This window comes from Miniopterus schreibersii (genome assembly GCF_964146895.1).
Source record: "Miniopterus schreibersii genome assembly, chromosome: 19".
NCBI lineage: Eukaryota > Metazoa > Chordata > Mammalia > Chiroptera > Miniopteridae > Miniopterus > Miniopterus schreibersii.
Window position 1 is genome coordinate 23,733,728 of NC_138119.1, and position 17,189 is coordinate 23,750,916.

The 17,189-nt window shown below is 36.3% G+C and overlaps 1 protein-coding gene across 5 annotated transcripts in view; it reads right to left on the bottom strand.

Annotated features, from left to right (window-relative positions):
• Nucleotides 1-17,189, bottom strand: part of TPR (translocated promoter region, nuclear basket protein) — a 57,604-nt gene that overhangs the window by 8,855 nt on the left and 31,560 nt on the right. For all 5 annotated transcript variants that reach the window (XM_081121392.1, XM_081121393.1, XM_081121391.1 and 2 more), the window contains exons 33-44: nt 16,408-16,551; nt 15,860-16,058; nt 14,781-14,986; nt 14,515-14,576; nt 13,734-13,942; nt 12,204-12,476; nt 11,600-11,748; nt 10,659-10,742; nt 8,889-9,083; nt 7,952-8,083; nt 7,656-7,746; nt 532-713 (exon numbers count right to left, since the gene is read on the bottom strand). In XM_081121392.1, coding sequence (XP_080977518.1) covers nt 532-713; nt 7,656-7,746; nt 7,952-8,083; nt 8,889-9,083; nt 10,659-10,742; nt 11,600-11,748; nt 12,204-12,476; nt 13,734-13,942; nt 14,515-14,576; nt 14,781-14,986; nt 15,860-16,058; nt 16,408-16,551 — 1,926 coding nt within the window. The remainder of the gene's footprint in view (nt 1-531; nt 714-7,655; nt 7,747-7,951; nt 8,084-8,888; nt 9,084-10,658; nt 10,743-11,599; nt 11,749-12,203; nt 12,477-13,733; nt 13,943-14,514; nt 14,577-14,780; nt 14,987-15,859; nt 16,059-16,407; nt 16,552-17,189) is intronic.

Here is a 17,189-nt window from a genome sequence, read left to right on the forward strand (position 1 = left end):
TATTAATAGAGCCTTTGTACTTTCCTGTTTCTGCAAGAGCTTCTGATTAAGAGATGTCCAAAAAATGCTACATGTAAAGGGTCACGCGCACTTGCATTAATTTTAAAAGTGAGAATTAATGTGATTATTAAAAAATGAGGGAAGAATGTTTTGTTAAGCAGAATAGAATTTCTTTTTTTTTAAAAACATATGCAACTTAGAGAAAGAAACTTTCAAAACAGATGGTGGTCAGCTGCTAAAATACATTTTACATTAGAAAATCTTTTTCCTGTTGTAACCTGTAGAACACAGTGAGAAGACTTTTACTTGCTATGACTATAACCATTTCAGCTTATACACAACTTTTAGTAAGCTTTGCCTTTTCAAGGAAAAGAAATTAGAGATGCATTTTGGTTCAAAAAATTTTATAAAAATATGCCAAAACATTAAAGAGTTCACTTAATTTCTAAAAAAAAGTACTATCTACTGGAAAGGGAGAAAAGCCAAGATTTTTAAAAGTTCATTTTTCAGAATGACTACTACTTTTCATACCTGAACTGGTGGTCCCAACTCTTGAGGGGGGGCATGAATGGTTAGTCGTGGGGGAAGTGGGTGTGGTGGGCGCCTTGGTGACTGAGGTGCTCGAGGAGTCTGCCTTTCAGACGCTGATGATGGCTGTTCTCTAGAAATCTCCTGGGAAAAAGAGGACTCTGCAGCACCTGTATTTCCTTCACCTACAGGAAAAGAGAAGCTTACTTTGAACGATTAAATTTACCACAAAATACCTTGGACAATCCCTAGAAGTATGAATCTTGCCACTAGGAATGTTCGCCTCACTAATATTTTCAGAAGGTAAGTTCGTGAGCTATGGTGGGCCTAGAGACAATAGATATGCAATTATCAGTACTATGGCTTTTAGGCAAGTCCCTTAACTTCGCTGAGTCTATTTCTTTGGTTGGTTAATGGGACAAATGTAACCTAAAGAAAAGGTTTTTACGAAGATTTCAAATAGTAGACATAAAGCACTTAGCCTAACACTTGACAAAGTAAACATTTAATAAATTTAGGCTCATATTATTAAAATGGGCAAAAAGGTCAGACCACTATGGTATCAGGATTACACTCAAAGAGGATGAAGATTGGGAAAAAGCCTTACTATGACACTCTTATATTTTGGTTGTCCTAAATTTTGAATTTAATGGTCCTTCAGATGTCTGGGCCCTCTATGTACATGGTAGTAACAACAAAAGCTATTACCTACTTTGAAAGTTCAACAGAATATCACAGAATTTAGTAGTTTAAAGTCAGGTCTAGAACAGATTCTAGCTCTAACACTTAATAGCTTTGTGACCTTGGTTAAGTCACTGCTTGTTTCTGCTTCTGTTTCTCAGATCCCTTACACTGGTACTTAAACCTGACAAGCTTATTGTGAGAATTCAATACAAGCATATATGCTTGGAAAAAGCATTTTTATAACTATTGGCAATAGGCACAATCTATCCACTAACTTAATTTTATCTAGACTACTGTAAGGCCTATTTTCGCTTGAGTGAAAAATTCTCTAACAAGTATTCAGTGAGCACCTGTTACATGCTCTGTATCTAGGAAAAATGGCTATGAACACTTTCCCTCAAAACACTTAATATTTAGAGAGAACACCTACAGATACAACCACAGATCAGCTCAAAATGGTCCTATCCTAACAAGATACTGAAGTGCTTTTCAGAGACGACAAACCAAAACCGCAGGTTATGCAGTGAAGAACGTGCAGAGGAGAGAGCTCTGATCTCCAGCTGTACCTGGAACCAAAGTCTTGTCCCTCAACCAAAGGACCAGGACACAACCAAACTTGAATGCTGGAACTCCTTCAGACACCAACAACCTGCTGTCCAGGAAGATCCGGTGTTGATGCCCCGTTACAAAAAATGGGCAAGCTCCAAGGTTCCCCAATTACAACTTGCCCCACCAGCACTGTTCCCACAATCCCTTAAAAACCCTTAACCTAGGCCAGTGAGTAAGATGGATGTGAGGTACCATTAGGTCTCCTGTCTTCTCAATCAATAAACTTTTCCTTACTCCAAACTCTTAACCTTTTAAGTTTTGGCCTTTTGAAGCATCGTACACACAAACTTTGGTGTCAGTAACAATTTGCTGAGCGAGCTAGGAGCTACGGCTCCTGGAACAGCGGTCAAGGCTGTTTTGCCTTGGGGGCTCGGAAGGGACTTTCCCTGGCAGGTACTGGCCAACCTCGGCACATAGCTCATTTGGAGTAAGAAAATGCCTTTGGACTTCAATCTATGTTGGTTCTGTTTTGGGATAAGTTGCTCTACTTTGGGGGTAAGTGTGCAGATGGTAAACTCTGTGGGCTTTCTCTCCCTCGGGATAAAGCTATCTGGACTTTACTTTTAGTTGAAGGCCTCCATCTGAGAGTAAGATCAGAATTGCTGGGCTCTACTCATCTGTGTCTTTGTGTTTGGTAGATCGTGTTAAGTGTGTTTGTTGTGTCTGTGTGTGTCTCTGCAAGCCAATGGGTTAGATTTGGAAGCAGGGAAGTCATCCTGGTGTGCACAACCAGGAACTCCCTTCTCCTCCATGTTCCCTTGGAATAAGCCACATTGTTTTGATTTGAGGTTCCCTGTTTGAGACAGGAATAATTGTAGGACTTTTACCTGATTTTTGAACCAGTTTGTTTGCGTTTGGCCACTTGAATTTGAAATCTGTAACTCGTCTAGCTTATCTGAGATTTGGTTAGGGGAATACTCCGTTTACCACCTTGTTTGTTATTTGCGTGTGGATCTTGCTCTGTGTGTACTTTGGTCATTGGCTTAAAGTTGAGAATATTGAGTCTGTGGCTTCTTCCCCTCCATCTTCATCTCCAGACAGGTGGCAGCTGCCACGTGTGCTCAGGCTCCATCCCCGCCACCTTCCTCCAGGAAAATATACCACTTTTAACTCAGGCGTTCTGAAGCCACTCTTTTTACCTCCTGATTTTCCAACTTTATTGTGCACGCTCGCTTTCCATTTTCTGTTGTGTTTGTTGACAACACCATGTAAAGGGACACCCTTGAAGGAGGATCTCAGGGCTCTTGGAGACAATGGAATGCATTCTTTGATTGATAATAAATTACTTTTAAAATGGCTTTAAAGGAATTCCTACAGCATGCAAAGCTGGGTAATCTGAATAAAATCTTAACTCAGTCCATCTGCCAGAAACATCATTTGGATCCAGTTTTACACCACTGAGTTATTCACTATACCTGGGCAATAAAAACTGATGTTTTAAAATGAAAGCTATGAGATCTGTCTACATTGATCTGTATGTATGTCAATATATGTGTGTTCTAGATATAGGATATTTCTAACCTGAATGGTATTGCTAATTTGTATTAAATTGGCTTAAACAAACAAGTGCTTATATGAGAATTCTCAAAATATGTAACAAACGAACCCAAATGCTTTTCAGAACCACGTAATCTAGGAAAATATTTGATATTAAAGCTGGTTTTAAGTTGGTTTGGTTAAGTAGGCATAGAATCACCAGAGTTAAACAATACTTTTATTCTACCTGTGTTTATTATTCAAAGAAGTAAGCTGATACAAAATTAGAGTTAGGTTTTCTCTACACTAAAAAAGCACTACTGGTCTGTTACTAATACTGTGAAAAAGTTTTCTGCCTAGAAAGCAAAGATTCTGTGCTTTATCAAAATAATTTTCTGTGTTATACTGTCTTAATCAGGAACTTGATTACTTAAGAAAATAGAATCTCCTAAATAATGAGAACAAAAGTTTTGCTATGTAAACTTCTGCATTTTTCTTTTTCTTTCAGAATTTATAGAACTTTATGGGAAATTTGGAGAAGGCTCCAAAGACACACATCTTTATGACAAAGAAAAAAGGTACCTATTTTCATATTTAGACACTAAGAATAGGTTATCTTCCAAAGCAAAATCATGTTACTTGAAAGTTATAGTATATTTTCCTAAAGAAACGGTGAAATAAGGATAGTTATGGTTTCAGCCAGAGGTCTCCTGAAGTGAGAAGTACTTGTTACTGTAGTGTTCATGTTGTGAGGGCCGTCTGCATGTATTTTTCTTTAAATGGATAATTAAGTATAGCTTCATGATGACTTATGGTCACATTTAGTCAAATGTCCAAACCTTTTGATACTTCCCGAAATTTAAATTAATAGTCACGACCTGGGAATAACTGAGGTTTTCCAGAGGGCCCCTGAAACATCTCAAAAGATTTGTTTTCTCTCCTTACAAAAGAGAAATATTAAACTAGGCTTATATTGGTGTGTTCAAATTACATGGGAAACACTGTAAAATAAAAAATAATGGAGTCTTCCTTATGCTGTATTTTTATGTTATAAACATCCCAGAAATATATTTGAAATTGCTCAAAATCTGAGATATCCTGACCTAAGATGTCTGTGGTCAAAATTGAGGGCTGAATTAAAACAACCGAACCTGATTATCAATTCGTGGCGCATGTAAGATGAAGTTTATTCCATTTTTGCAAAAAGGACTCCTCATTGCCCAACTTTTGCCATCCTGATGTACTTGTAACATGGCAACAGTCTGTTTCTAAATCCCAGAAATTAAATGGGTAAACAATGACTGAAAATTAAATGAATAGTTAGGGCTATGGGAAACCCAAGATGGCCACTTGGGTAACTCAGCTCCCTGGCAATTTTTTGTTTTTTGCATGCCTTCATCCATCATAGTACTTTTAAATTCAACTTCATTCAACTGCCACTTAGTTTGGGTTACCAATATGTTGTTTTTTGTGTGTGTATATAATCTGGGTGAGTAGAAGCCTTCTCCTGCCACAAGGTTGATGCTCTTACAATGGCAAAGAAACTTAGAAAATGTGTTTCCCACTAGGGGTGTATCTTCCACAATCTCTAGTGACTGAGGTACCCAACTTCACTGAGCAAACCATACGAACCTTGAGAGACAACCCTGCAATTACCGGGAAAAACTGGATTCAAGCAGAACAAGTTCAATTTCATAGGACTGAAAGAACTGATGAAAATGGTTACAATTTTTATGACTTTTTCGTTTGAGATTGTTGACTTTTAATCTTTTGTTTTCCAGATAAAAGGAAACTTGTTTACCAATGACTTAGCAATTTGGTAAATTATATCTTTGTTAGCAGAATTGAAACATTTATTTTTTTTCTCCCTACTGGATCCCTCCAGAATCTAGAAATTTCTAAGGAGTATTTTTATTTTCATGGCAAAGTGATTATTTGGATAAGTTCAATAAAAATCTGTTCTTTATAACAGGCTACAATTGGAAATTGGTTTTATTACCAAGATTTGACTAGAAAATCATGTTTGAGAGAGACATGCAGACTCAGGTATGACCAGAAAGCTTTGAGGAGTTAAGATTGACTTTGCAACCCAATAAAAGACCCTTTGGGAAAACAGCCTGGTACCTTGTTTACATGGTTCACAGCAGTCTTACCAGGTGAGGAACTAAGGTTGCTTTTTGGATAGAAAGAACCTCAGAATATGTTGAAGACCTTGAGAGGAATTCACCCAGATCTACAGGCACTGCAAAAGTCTGATAGCTTGGCTTCTTAGTCTCCAGACGCTCAAGTTCAATCTGAATATTCCTTAGGAAAATTCCAGCAAAGCAGACTTAAAGGTACCTTTATGGTTAATTACTATTCTTGCTGGACTTATACAAATAAACAGGCCAAGTTTATTGACACTAGACTTATTCTGCAGATAAATCAGTCTTAATTTGGCTATTTTTGGTAAAAATGCGGGTGATTTTAGAGAGAAAATTACGTTTCAATAGGAACTATAATATACCTTTGTGGATTTTAGATTCTAGTGCTGCCCATGGTCTTTTGAGTTTTGTTTTGCTTTCTACTTATAAACTGGACTGGATCCTGAATCTGTAGTGACTTGAAATGATTAAGAACTGGCCTTTTCCTGAACGCTGCCAGCTCATCATGGTTTGAGGACATAGTAACAAAAGCTACTCTACTCTTCATCTCATTAGGGAACAGGTATCCTACTTGCTGCTTCCTCTACCGCTGTGGTCTCTGCTGGTAAACTGAACAGTCTGTATGCCCTCTCTAAGGCGCAGGGATCACCGTGGAAGAGGCAGATGTAAGAGCTGAGTAACAGGCACAATGGGCAGCGAATCCTCCCTCTTAACTAAACCCAGACCTGGCTGCCCTATTTCTCTCAAGATTAAGGGATGAACAACCAAAAGGGGGTATGTGTAACCACAGAAACAGCTCAAAATGGTCCTATCCTGTTCAACAAAATACTAAATTGCTTTTCAGAGGCAACAGACCAAAACTGCAAGTCATAGGAGACGCATAAGCAGAGGAGAGAACTTTGACCTTCAGCTGCACCTAGAACCAAAGCCTCACCCCTCCACCCAACCAAAGGACCAGGACATAACTGGAACTTGAACACCGGAATCCTTGCCAAGGGTCCCTTGTCCAGGAAGATCCTGTGTTGTCATCCCTTTACCACAAATAGCCAAGTTCCAAGGTCCTCCACTTAAAACTAACCCTGCCAGCATTTCCGCATACCTATTCCCCTCCGTCCCTTAACTCAGTCCAGCAAGCAAGATGGATCTAAGGCACTATTAGGTCTCTATCTTTTCCGTTGGCACCTTCTCAATCAATAAACCTTTCCTCACTCCAAATTCTGACTTTCAGAATTTTGGCCATTCGAAGTGCCAGGCACATGAACTCTGGTTTCAGCAACAAGGCAAAAAATTTCCCTCTTTATCCCAACCAAACAAAAGATGTATCTTAAATCTACAAAATGCCTTATAAAATGTGTATTACCCAAGCATCATTAATCTCTCCCTACCTCATCTTTCTTAAAAACTATTCATTATATGGTTTAACATTCATTAGTTTATTTTTCTCTTAAAAATTTAAAATGAAAAATTGCCCATCCTTACTTTCCTTAATTCAAATAAGCACACATCTTGTACTTTAAAATACACAGCCCTATATGAAAACTCATGAGATACTGTTTTCCCATTAGTATAAATATATAAGGTTTTTATTACATGACTATTAATGATTTTGGCTTAGTATTATCTATAAAACCAGAATATTATACCAGATGGTCAAAATTCTTCAAAACACATTTTAAAGTTATTCTAAAATAATTTTTTTCTATGAATTTCATAATCCTTTACTGCCTACAACATTTCAATGGCCCTCCAGGACTCATCCTTTCAAAGATTTAACAAAAAGCATGCTGTTGGTCAAAAAGTCTTTTATTCATTGGATAAGCAGACAATATTGCAAAGCTCCAAACCCACACTCTTAAAACATGTAGCTTGATTAGACTGACCTCTTCTGGTTGTGAACTGCTGTTAGATGTTCCTGATTTAATTTTTCCACTTAACAAGAACAGCAGCAACACATGGCATTTATAATACTTTATATAGATTTCAAAATGTTTTAACCTTATAGTAGTCCAATGAGGTAGAAAAGATAATATAATGACTGCACTTTACAAATATAAATATAGCAGACTTTATGACGGACTAAAATAACAAAGCTAGGACAAACGCCAATCTTTTGCTTACCAATTTACTAACCAAGTTTTATGCGATAATTAAATGCAATCCTAATTTAGAAAATATTACCAGAATCTTCAATGAAAAAGAGACTAAGAATCTCACCACTATTTTGAGAATCAGCAGCTCTCTGATTACTTTCACCTCCACCCATACTTTCTTCTGTTTCTGTACCTGGATCAGTCCCATCACCACCCTAAAAACAAAATATAAATACTAAGTGCAAATAAATCAAACATAATTATCTTAAAAATTATTAATCAACTACACAAAAGATATAAAAACCCAAAAGTAAACAAAGTTGTAGTGTTCTGAGAACAGAAGCCTTTTAATACCCTTGGAGAACAGAAAGTGCTCTGAGGAAGTCCTTAAAACAGACAGTCAAAATTGTAACCAGTTACCTCAGCATCGTCAGCTTCATATCCATCATTGCCATCTGCACTACCAGTGCCTTCATTACTATCATCACCCTCTTCTCCCATCCCTGTGTCATCTTCATCATCATCATCTTCTTCCTCATCTTCTTCATAATCCTAGTAAAAAAAAACCCTAAGTATAAATAAAGACCTAGGATATAGCACACATGTTCTGCACATCTTGATACCACACTTAGAAATTTACATGACACATTGTTGACCAGGGTATAGGAGTGGCCCTGAAAGTTGTTATGGGATTAGTTTAGTGGGAGCAACTGTGAAGTTTACCAGAAGTAGTATGATAACAATCAATTCTGAATCTAATCAGTTCAAAGATTAAAGCTCCTGGATGTCCACAAAATGTCAAATGGTCCATTTTAATTCTAAATTTAAAATGTGGCATTGAAGATTGGTGAAATTATACTATACGAGGTTTTTAAAACACAGTTTGGTTAATGTAAGAATCTAAAATGTGACACTGTCAATACAGGATTAACTCCCAAAATAAAACAAGTTTCACTTAAAATATGCTTCAATGATCATGACACCTCAATTTCTTTTGAAAAGGACTATAGGGCTCCATGAGAACAAAAATCCTAGTTTCTTCTATTATTTCCTGAAATCACAGATCTCACAAGTAAATCCTGTCACTTATCAGTAAGATTTAAGATTAACTAATCTAACATCCTAAAGTACTTAGCAATCGTTTAAAAAACAAACTGGGATTTTCCATCACTTGTTCTACATTCAATTTTACTATAAAATATTAATTGAGGAGCTAATCAGGATAAAAGAAAAGCAAAATAACTGATTTATGCAGACAGAGAATCAGAATTTATTGGCTGATGCATTAGCAGTCCTGAGGGTTTCAGCATTTCATCCAGCAGTTTAAAAATAATGAGTGATTTCAAGCCAAATTTACCTCATGATCGCCATCATTTTCATCATCATCATCTTCTTCATCATCACTGTCAATTACAATGACATCATCTCCTTTGCCCTGACCATCTTGGGATGAAGCTGTTTGCTGATCTGACTGGCCTCCAATGTCTATTTGTAAAGACTGAGAGGTTTCTTCATTGTCTTCCATTGGAGTATAATCTCCCTGAGCGACTCCCTTTAAACATTAAAAAAAATTATAAAAAGTCAAAGATGCCTAACATTATCAGTAACATAGCCTAGATCCAAGTAAAGACTAAAGAACACGTATGGACCACTAGCATTTTATTTTTAAAAACATGGTTTTCAAAAGGAGAATTAATTTAAAAAATAAATGAAAGAAGATAAACCTTTGGGTTTCTTTACTGTTTTCCTATAGAAGAATTATTATACATCTCACTGGGTAATACTCCCATCAAAAATAGAAAAAAAAACAGCCTTGGCTGCTGTGGCTCAGTTGGCTGGAACATTGTCCTGTGCACCAGAAGGTCTTGAGTTAGATTCTTGGTCAGGGCATATACCTAGGTTGCCGGTTCAGTCCCCAGTTGGGGAGCATATGGGAGGCAACCGATCAGTATCTCTTAGATCGATGTCTCTCTCTCTCCCCCACTCCCTTCCTCTCTAAAATCGATTAAAAAAGACCCCACAATAAAAAAATATAAAAGATACACAGATATAGGTGTGTCAAAACTACCAGTGATATAGATCAGTGCTGTCCAACAGAAATATAACAAGAGTCACAATGTGATTCATATGCAGCTAAGAAACTAAAATTTACTTGTAATCTATGGTTACTCATGATTAGCTTAAGACAGTTTATTTTATACAGATAAAATAATTTTAGAATAAAATGATCCTGAAAATTTATCCAGATATAAAGTATTGTTTCAAGCTTAAGAGGGCAATAGAAAACTAGATGGCCCAAGTTCGAATCCAGCTTTGATTTTATGAGAACCTGGGTTATGTGACTTATCTGGGCATTGTTTTATTCCCACCTATAAAACGGGGTTGTTTCGAGGATTAAATTAGTTAATAAATGCAAACTTCCAGAAACAACATTAGGCTTATAGTAATGAGTTCTGTGAACATTACTTGTTATAAAGTCTCAATCTGTGGGCAGAAGGATGAAAGGAAAGTAAATAAAACTTTGAGTGTCAAATATGTTGCAGGTATTATTTTAGGTATTTTATAATACTAAAAATTATGTTATATTAGTCCAACAGATGAGAAAACTGAGGCTTAGAGAGAATTAACAACTTGCTTATAGTCACACAGCTTCTAAGTGGTAGAGTTAGGAATAGAACCTAGTGCTTTGTTACTTCAGAGTCTATGCATTTTCACTAGTGAGGTGGTCTCTGGAGAGGCCTCAATAAATGAAGAAGTGTATAAATGCATTTCCTTCCATGGATTAATTTAATTCAGTAAGGGACGAAATAGAAGACCACCATACTGGGCACTATGGGTTAACTGAAAACTCAACTGGCACTTGTCCTTCCAAATAACTGAGTGGGTAATATTTACTCATGACAACTCTTAGCATGGAAAATATGTGCTAAGTGTAAACAAAAACATTTCTTTAATGAAGTTTAGAAGGCATTATACTAATCAGGAGTTAAAAAAAGCAGAAATTGCACTGGTAATTCTAATATTTCATTAGATGTAAAAGCAGCCAATTAAAAAAGTCTGATTCAATTGTCAAAGCTAATTTCATTCATTAAAGGCAACAATTTGTTACTTTAAATATTTTACTTACTTCTCCAATGGAATCTTGAGAATCTTGGTTGTATACTTGAGTCTCTACCTCTCCATCAGTACTTTCTTCTGCCGTAACTTCTTCCTGAATCATGATATACAAGTGTTAGTCATATCAGTTCATGAGCTAATGCATTAAGCTAGTTCTCCCAATAAAAGAAAATTCATCTGTAATTTTATAAAACTGTACATCAGAAATGTTCACTTATGTTTACTTATAAAATATAATGAAATTCTTTTTCAGTAATACAAAATAAGACTTATGAACAATAATTAAATACACACTAATGAAACTGACTTAGTAGTCTCAATGTTTGATAGTAAAACAATTCATTATAATTTAGCCTCAAAAAATGAAAATAAAGAACTGTTAATTCTGGTTAATCTGAGAAAAAGACAGTAGGTAGCAGTTTAAAATGTGCATGAGACTATAAATTTCCTTATTCTTTAAATTAAAAAAAAACAAACCCTGAGCCCTGGCCGGTGTGGCTCAGTGGTTAGAGCATTGGCCCATGCACCAAAGGTTCGTGGGTTCAATTCCTGGTCAAGGGCAGGTACCCGGGTTGCAGGTTTGGCCGCGCAGGATGCAATCGATCCATGGGTCTCTTTCTCATCGGTGTTTCTCTCCCCCTCCCACCCTCTGATGAGGATTAACAAAAAGCAAAAACAAAACAACAAACAAAAAACTGAAAGGGAATTCAACGTATGTTTTGTAACTGTATCTTTTAAGTTAAAATGGGAACTAATTTAATCAAAGATATGCAAAGGATATAAACACTGTTGGCAACAGCAACAACACTTGAGCCATCAGTGGAAACTTTGCAGTAAGTTAAGAAACTTTTCTGGATTTGGGCCCCAAAAGGCCTATTCACCTAATAATGCTGTAACAGAAAGAATATCTTAACTCTATTGATAGAAAATAAACAGGAGGACCTCACACACCTCAGCTGCTACAGGTGTAACACTTTTCAATTTCTTCGGGAGAGGCATCTCCACTGCATCATCGGGGACCTGGTCCGAGGCTTCCATGGTGCTGTCCTCCTCCTCTTCCCGTGTGCGCTTAGGCAGAGAAGAACTTGGGGTAGCTGAAACTTTGAAATTACATAGTTTAAATCTTGAATTAGGGCATGATAACAAACTCAATTTAGACAAAGTTAATTTTAAAAACTAAACAGAAAGTGTTAGGAATACATTCATACATTCTAATACCTCGTAGAAAACAAGTTATGTACAAAGAATATTCAAGACATGTGTTGCCTGGCCAGCGTGGCTCAGAGGCTGAGCATTGACCTCGGATCCAGGAGATCTCGGTTGGATTCCAGGTCAGGGCAAGTGCCTGGGTTGCAGGCTGGATCCCCAGTAGGGGGCATGAAGGAGGCAGCTGACCTATGATTCTCTCTCATCATTGATGTTTCTCTCTCTCTCCCTTCCTCTCTCTGAAATCAATAAAAACGTATATATATATATTTTTTAAAAGACATGTACCACATCCAAGAAACTACAAACACACAGGCCTACTACAACTTCACTTTAAAATTAATCTTACCAGTGCCAAATACTGCTGTGGAAGTAGATGGTCGCTCAACTGGCGAACTCTGAACCACCTCTACTATGTTTGGGGACAGCTCTTGATTTGCAGGCTCAATCTGAGGATGACTCTGTTGAGTGGGTTGCACAAAAGCCGTAGCCTGGGTTTGCTGCTGAATGGTTAAAATGGGTTGAGGAATAGAAGGCTGGACATTAGGACTAGTAGAACGAACAGATCCACTTGTGCTTCCAAAAACTGGAACATGTTCCACAGGCCCTTCAGATTGCATAGCTGAAAAGTAATTAAAATACTTAATACAATTAATAAGTCTCCTATTCTTATCAAAGCCGGGATTATCCTCCCTATTCTGTGGTATAGGTGACAAAAACAGAAGATAAAGGCAATGAATTACTCATTTTTGTATTGCTTATGTGACTGATAGGTAGCTGAATTAAATACCTGAAACTGTTTTTGATCTATTATCTTATTTAAATTATATAAAGTTATATAAAATAAATGAAATTTAAAAGCCAGAGTCAATCAGATGTGAGTTTTTATTAAGTATCATTTTTGTTTTTCATTGATATAAAATGACCATTAAGTTTAATGTAATATAGGTGAAAATCATTGTACTGAATGTAGCTGAAATAAAATATTCTGTGGTTTTATAGTATATGTACATATTATGTATTTCTAAATGCTTAAAAAGTTTACTGAATTCTAACATTTGTTAAGACAAAAAGTCAAGGAAATTGCATTTAGTAAAGTTTTACTAAACACCTACCTATCTCAGGGTTGGATAAAAAGATTTAATAATGAAAATTCTTACCTTTAGGAACTCAACCTAATGGAATAAAAAAGTATGTATTTAACTGAATTGTAACTGATGTAATAACTAAGAAAGTGCCATGGGAACAAAGTGGAGAAAGCAATGAAGAGATCAGACAATTTCAATAAAAAGTGATGTTTGGGTTCAACCAATGACAGTGTGGTTTTCCAAAGAGGATTTCATATTCTCTTTCTTAGCCATTAGAAGTGAAAATTTGCCCTGGCTGGTGTGGCTCAGTTAGTTGGGCATCGTCCCATGCACCAAGAGGTCAATGGTTCGATTCCCAGTCAGGGCACTTGCCTGGGTTGTGGGCTCGATCCCCAGTAGGGACTATGCAGGAGGCAGCCGACTGATGTTTCCCTCTTTTTCCCTTCCTCTCTCTCTCTCTCTAAAATAAAACATATTAAAAAAATTCCTTAAAAAGAAAAAAGTGAAAATTTTGATCCTGGAAAAGACATGCCATACACTTATAGGAGTAAATTTCCCTCCTTGTTTAGTTAAAAAACACAACAAAGCAAGAAGGGAGGGAGGGAGGAAATTTGCTACATTATCAAGTATCCTGGGAGGTATCACTTGAAAATATTAACTGCCTACTTTTATTATCATGTGTGACTTTTAGCTTCGGTGGAAGCCTTATTTTTCCTTAAAGTTACTGTCATCCTCTCATAATACATCTAAATAACCAGCTAGTCCACTCATATCTGTATTATTCTACTTACCTTCTTGTGATTCCACTTGTGTAGTGGGCATCACTGTAGCTGTCGGGGTGGTGGTAGGGTTTGTAACAGTTGCAGGTGTGACCATTGGGCGGATACTAGCCCTGGGTGTTGACTTATTCCCAGCCATAGCTGCAGCTGTCACTTTACTTGGAGTAGACACAACAGGAGTTGGCTTGATATTAGCTGTTGGTGGGTCTGATGTGCTGGCACTTATAGAGGGGGAAAAACAAGAATAACTGAATTACTACAAATATTCTTTATAAAGTACGTATGCTCTATCAAAAGCAAAGCACATATATTTCCTGAAGTGAGTGTTCAACAAGTATGGTCTTATATGCATTCAGACCTTACTAATTCTGTTTTTCTAACACTGCTTTGGGTAGGCTTTAGGCAGATTAAAATAAAAATTAATGAGACAGTAAGTTTAGCTTTATACTGTTTACTAAATCTTTCAAAACTCTTCTTGAAAAGGTTTGAATTTAAGCATTAAAATCTGTGCAAGAAATACTCTGCAGTAGTGTATTCTGACAATGTGAAATGTATTCAACTGTTGACCACTTTACCCAAGTCTCAACTCAGCTCCTTATATTTGTATCCTTAACATCCCAGGGAGAATCAGTAGCCTATCTTGGACGTCGATCACAAACTAAAAGATAAAAGATGCTCTACCTAATGGGACATATTTTTGTAATAGAGTCCAGATTTGCTTGTCTCCCCAAAGATCACTAGATCTTCCCTAACCTTTAAAAGAAAAACAGACTATAAAAGAACTAAAACTCACATTCCCCTTTCACCAGAAGCTGGAGCTGTTTTCAGCGTGATCTGTCTCTGCTGTTCTGGGACCTATATAAAAAGAAAACTATGGATTACTGTGCCTATCCCACAAGATTCCACTTAAAAGTGCCATCAAAATATTTTATTTTTGTTAATTATTTCTGTATTCTGGGTTTAGCCAAAATTCACTCTGATAAAGGTTCCTTAATCACCAGATACCTTCAAGTAAAATGTACAAAAAGATCTGCCATTTAAACAGAATTAGCTAATCACCTTATTAGTAGGTTCTTGAGGTTCATCTCTCTGCTCCAGGTGTCTCTCTTGATGCTCCCTGAGTTCTCTTTCCAAGCGACTAATTCGACCTTCATACTGGGACTTAAGGGCAGTCATACGAACATCTAATTCATCTTTCTGCTGATCTAAAGCTCCATTCCGTTGTTTAAGCTCCTCATTTTCTTTAGTTAGCTGATCTTTTACACCTAAAGAAGTATTTGTGATTCTATTAATATTACAATCAAACATTGGAAATAATGTTTATGTGCTTAATAGATACTCAAAGGCCATATCAGATTCTATTTCTGAACTTTTACATTTACAATAGTTTTGATACACTATACATCTCAATAGGCAAAGTTCTAAACATATTTGTATTTACTACTCCAGTATAAAATATACTTATTCAAACATAAAAATATGTAACTTTTCCTAACAAAGATCTCAAAAAGATAAAGGATCCACCATAAATTATAGCCAGCAAAAGTCCTTTTATATTTCAATGTATTATAAAATACAAGAATGTTATAAACTGCATTTCATACAATTTCATACAATCTATTGTATACACTAAAAAATAAATAACTTTTTTTTTTAATTTTATTTTGTTGCTGGGACACTATCTTAGAGATTAAAAAAATTGCTCATAATAAAATCCAACTAATTTGGCATTTTATTTACCTACTAAGAAGACTGGAAAACAAGGTACAGTGAGGCCCTCTGTGTTGCAACACAGGGCTCCTCCTAAACCTGACATATTCTGAAATGTATTTTTCCTGAAGGGCTATGCTAGAGGGGCCCTCAGTGAAGTGAGAGGCACAGAAAAATCCCTGGGCTGGTAGGATCCAGTTCTGTCTAGGAGTTTCCAGAAGGCATCTGGACAGTATACCGTGGACTCAAAGGATCTCCATCAAAAGGTCATGATAGTTATACACCAAAGCAGAAAGATAGCAGGACTCCCTATCTAGTCATTACCAATTAACAAGACTTCATATATCAAGGGAATTCTCAATCACTTGAAAACTAAGACAGCTTATTTTGTGTCTAACTAAATAAACCTAATATATACAGAAATTTACCAGCTAAATGTGCAATTTTTGATTTTGCTGCTACAATAGCCTTTCTTGTCTTTTCTTCCTTTTCAGTTATCTGCTGTCGGAGCTGCTCTTCCTGTGTGGTTCTATCTTGAAGATCCTGACGAAGTCGTGCAAGTTCAGATTGAAGCTGCACAGTTTGTTCCTGCAGATTTCTTGCTTCAGTCTCTTTTTCAGATAATGTCTTTTAAAGGAAAACAAGTATTTACTATGTAGCAATCAAATCAATTCAAACTGTGGGCCCTACAAACTTAAAATGTAAAACATTACTTTGCTTATTTAAATTAAATGGAAGTATAAATACAAAATGCTGGTCAAACCAAGTAAGCAAACACTTGAAGATGATTAGCTACTACTTTCATACAGGAGTCATTCAATGTAAAAAGCATAAGATACATACATTTTCATACGATAACAGAAAGTCTTTAGCATATATTTCTTTTTTAAGTTCTTTTTTAGGACTGAATAATATTTCATTCTATTTCTTTAAGCATTCAAACAAGGAAGAATTGGGACATATTTCACACTCATACCTTCTGCAGATTCTCTACTTGATTCTCAAGTGATTTTGACTTTGTTTCAGCTTGGTTAAGGGTTTCTTTGAGCTCCTGCATTTCCTGGATTGAGACATGCTGTTCCTGATGGTCTCCAGAAGATTGAGCTGAAGACTCCATGACCTAATATAACAAAAAGTAATAATACACTCCACTTCCACATATTCAGCAATCCCACTTCTAAAAGTTTATTTAAGAAAATTAATCATAATTATGCAAAGAAATTTAAGGCATTCATAAATGACTTTTCTATGGAACAACTTTAATGTCCAATAGTAAGTTGTTAAATAGGTTAGGGTTTTCCATAAAATGGAATGTTAACCAGCTAATCAAGATGATGATGTAATGTTTAACATAAAATTGTTTGGAATGACAAATTACTCACAAGTAAAGAAAAGCATACTAGAAGTGGTTAACACTGAGGGGTAAGAATTTTGGACTTTTTTTCTTTACATATTTTCTAATCTAACGTGCAAAGTATGTCATTAAATCAATATACAGTTCTTTACCTTTGGGAATTAAAGACAAAATGCAGAGTCAAAATATAACAAGGATTTTAAAATTCTTTTAGATAGGTGGTTAACATCAACTACTTATTTAAAACTATAATACAGCCCGCCCGGGCCAGTGTGGCTCAGCTGGTTGGAGCAAACAGTACAAGAAAAGGTTGCAGGTTTGATTTCTGGTCAGGGCACATACCCAGGTTGCAGGTTCCATCCCCAGTCTGAGTGTGAATGTGTGTACAGGAGGCCACCAATTGA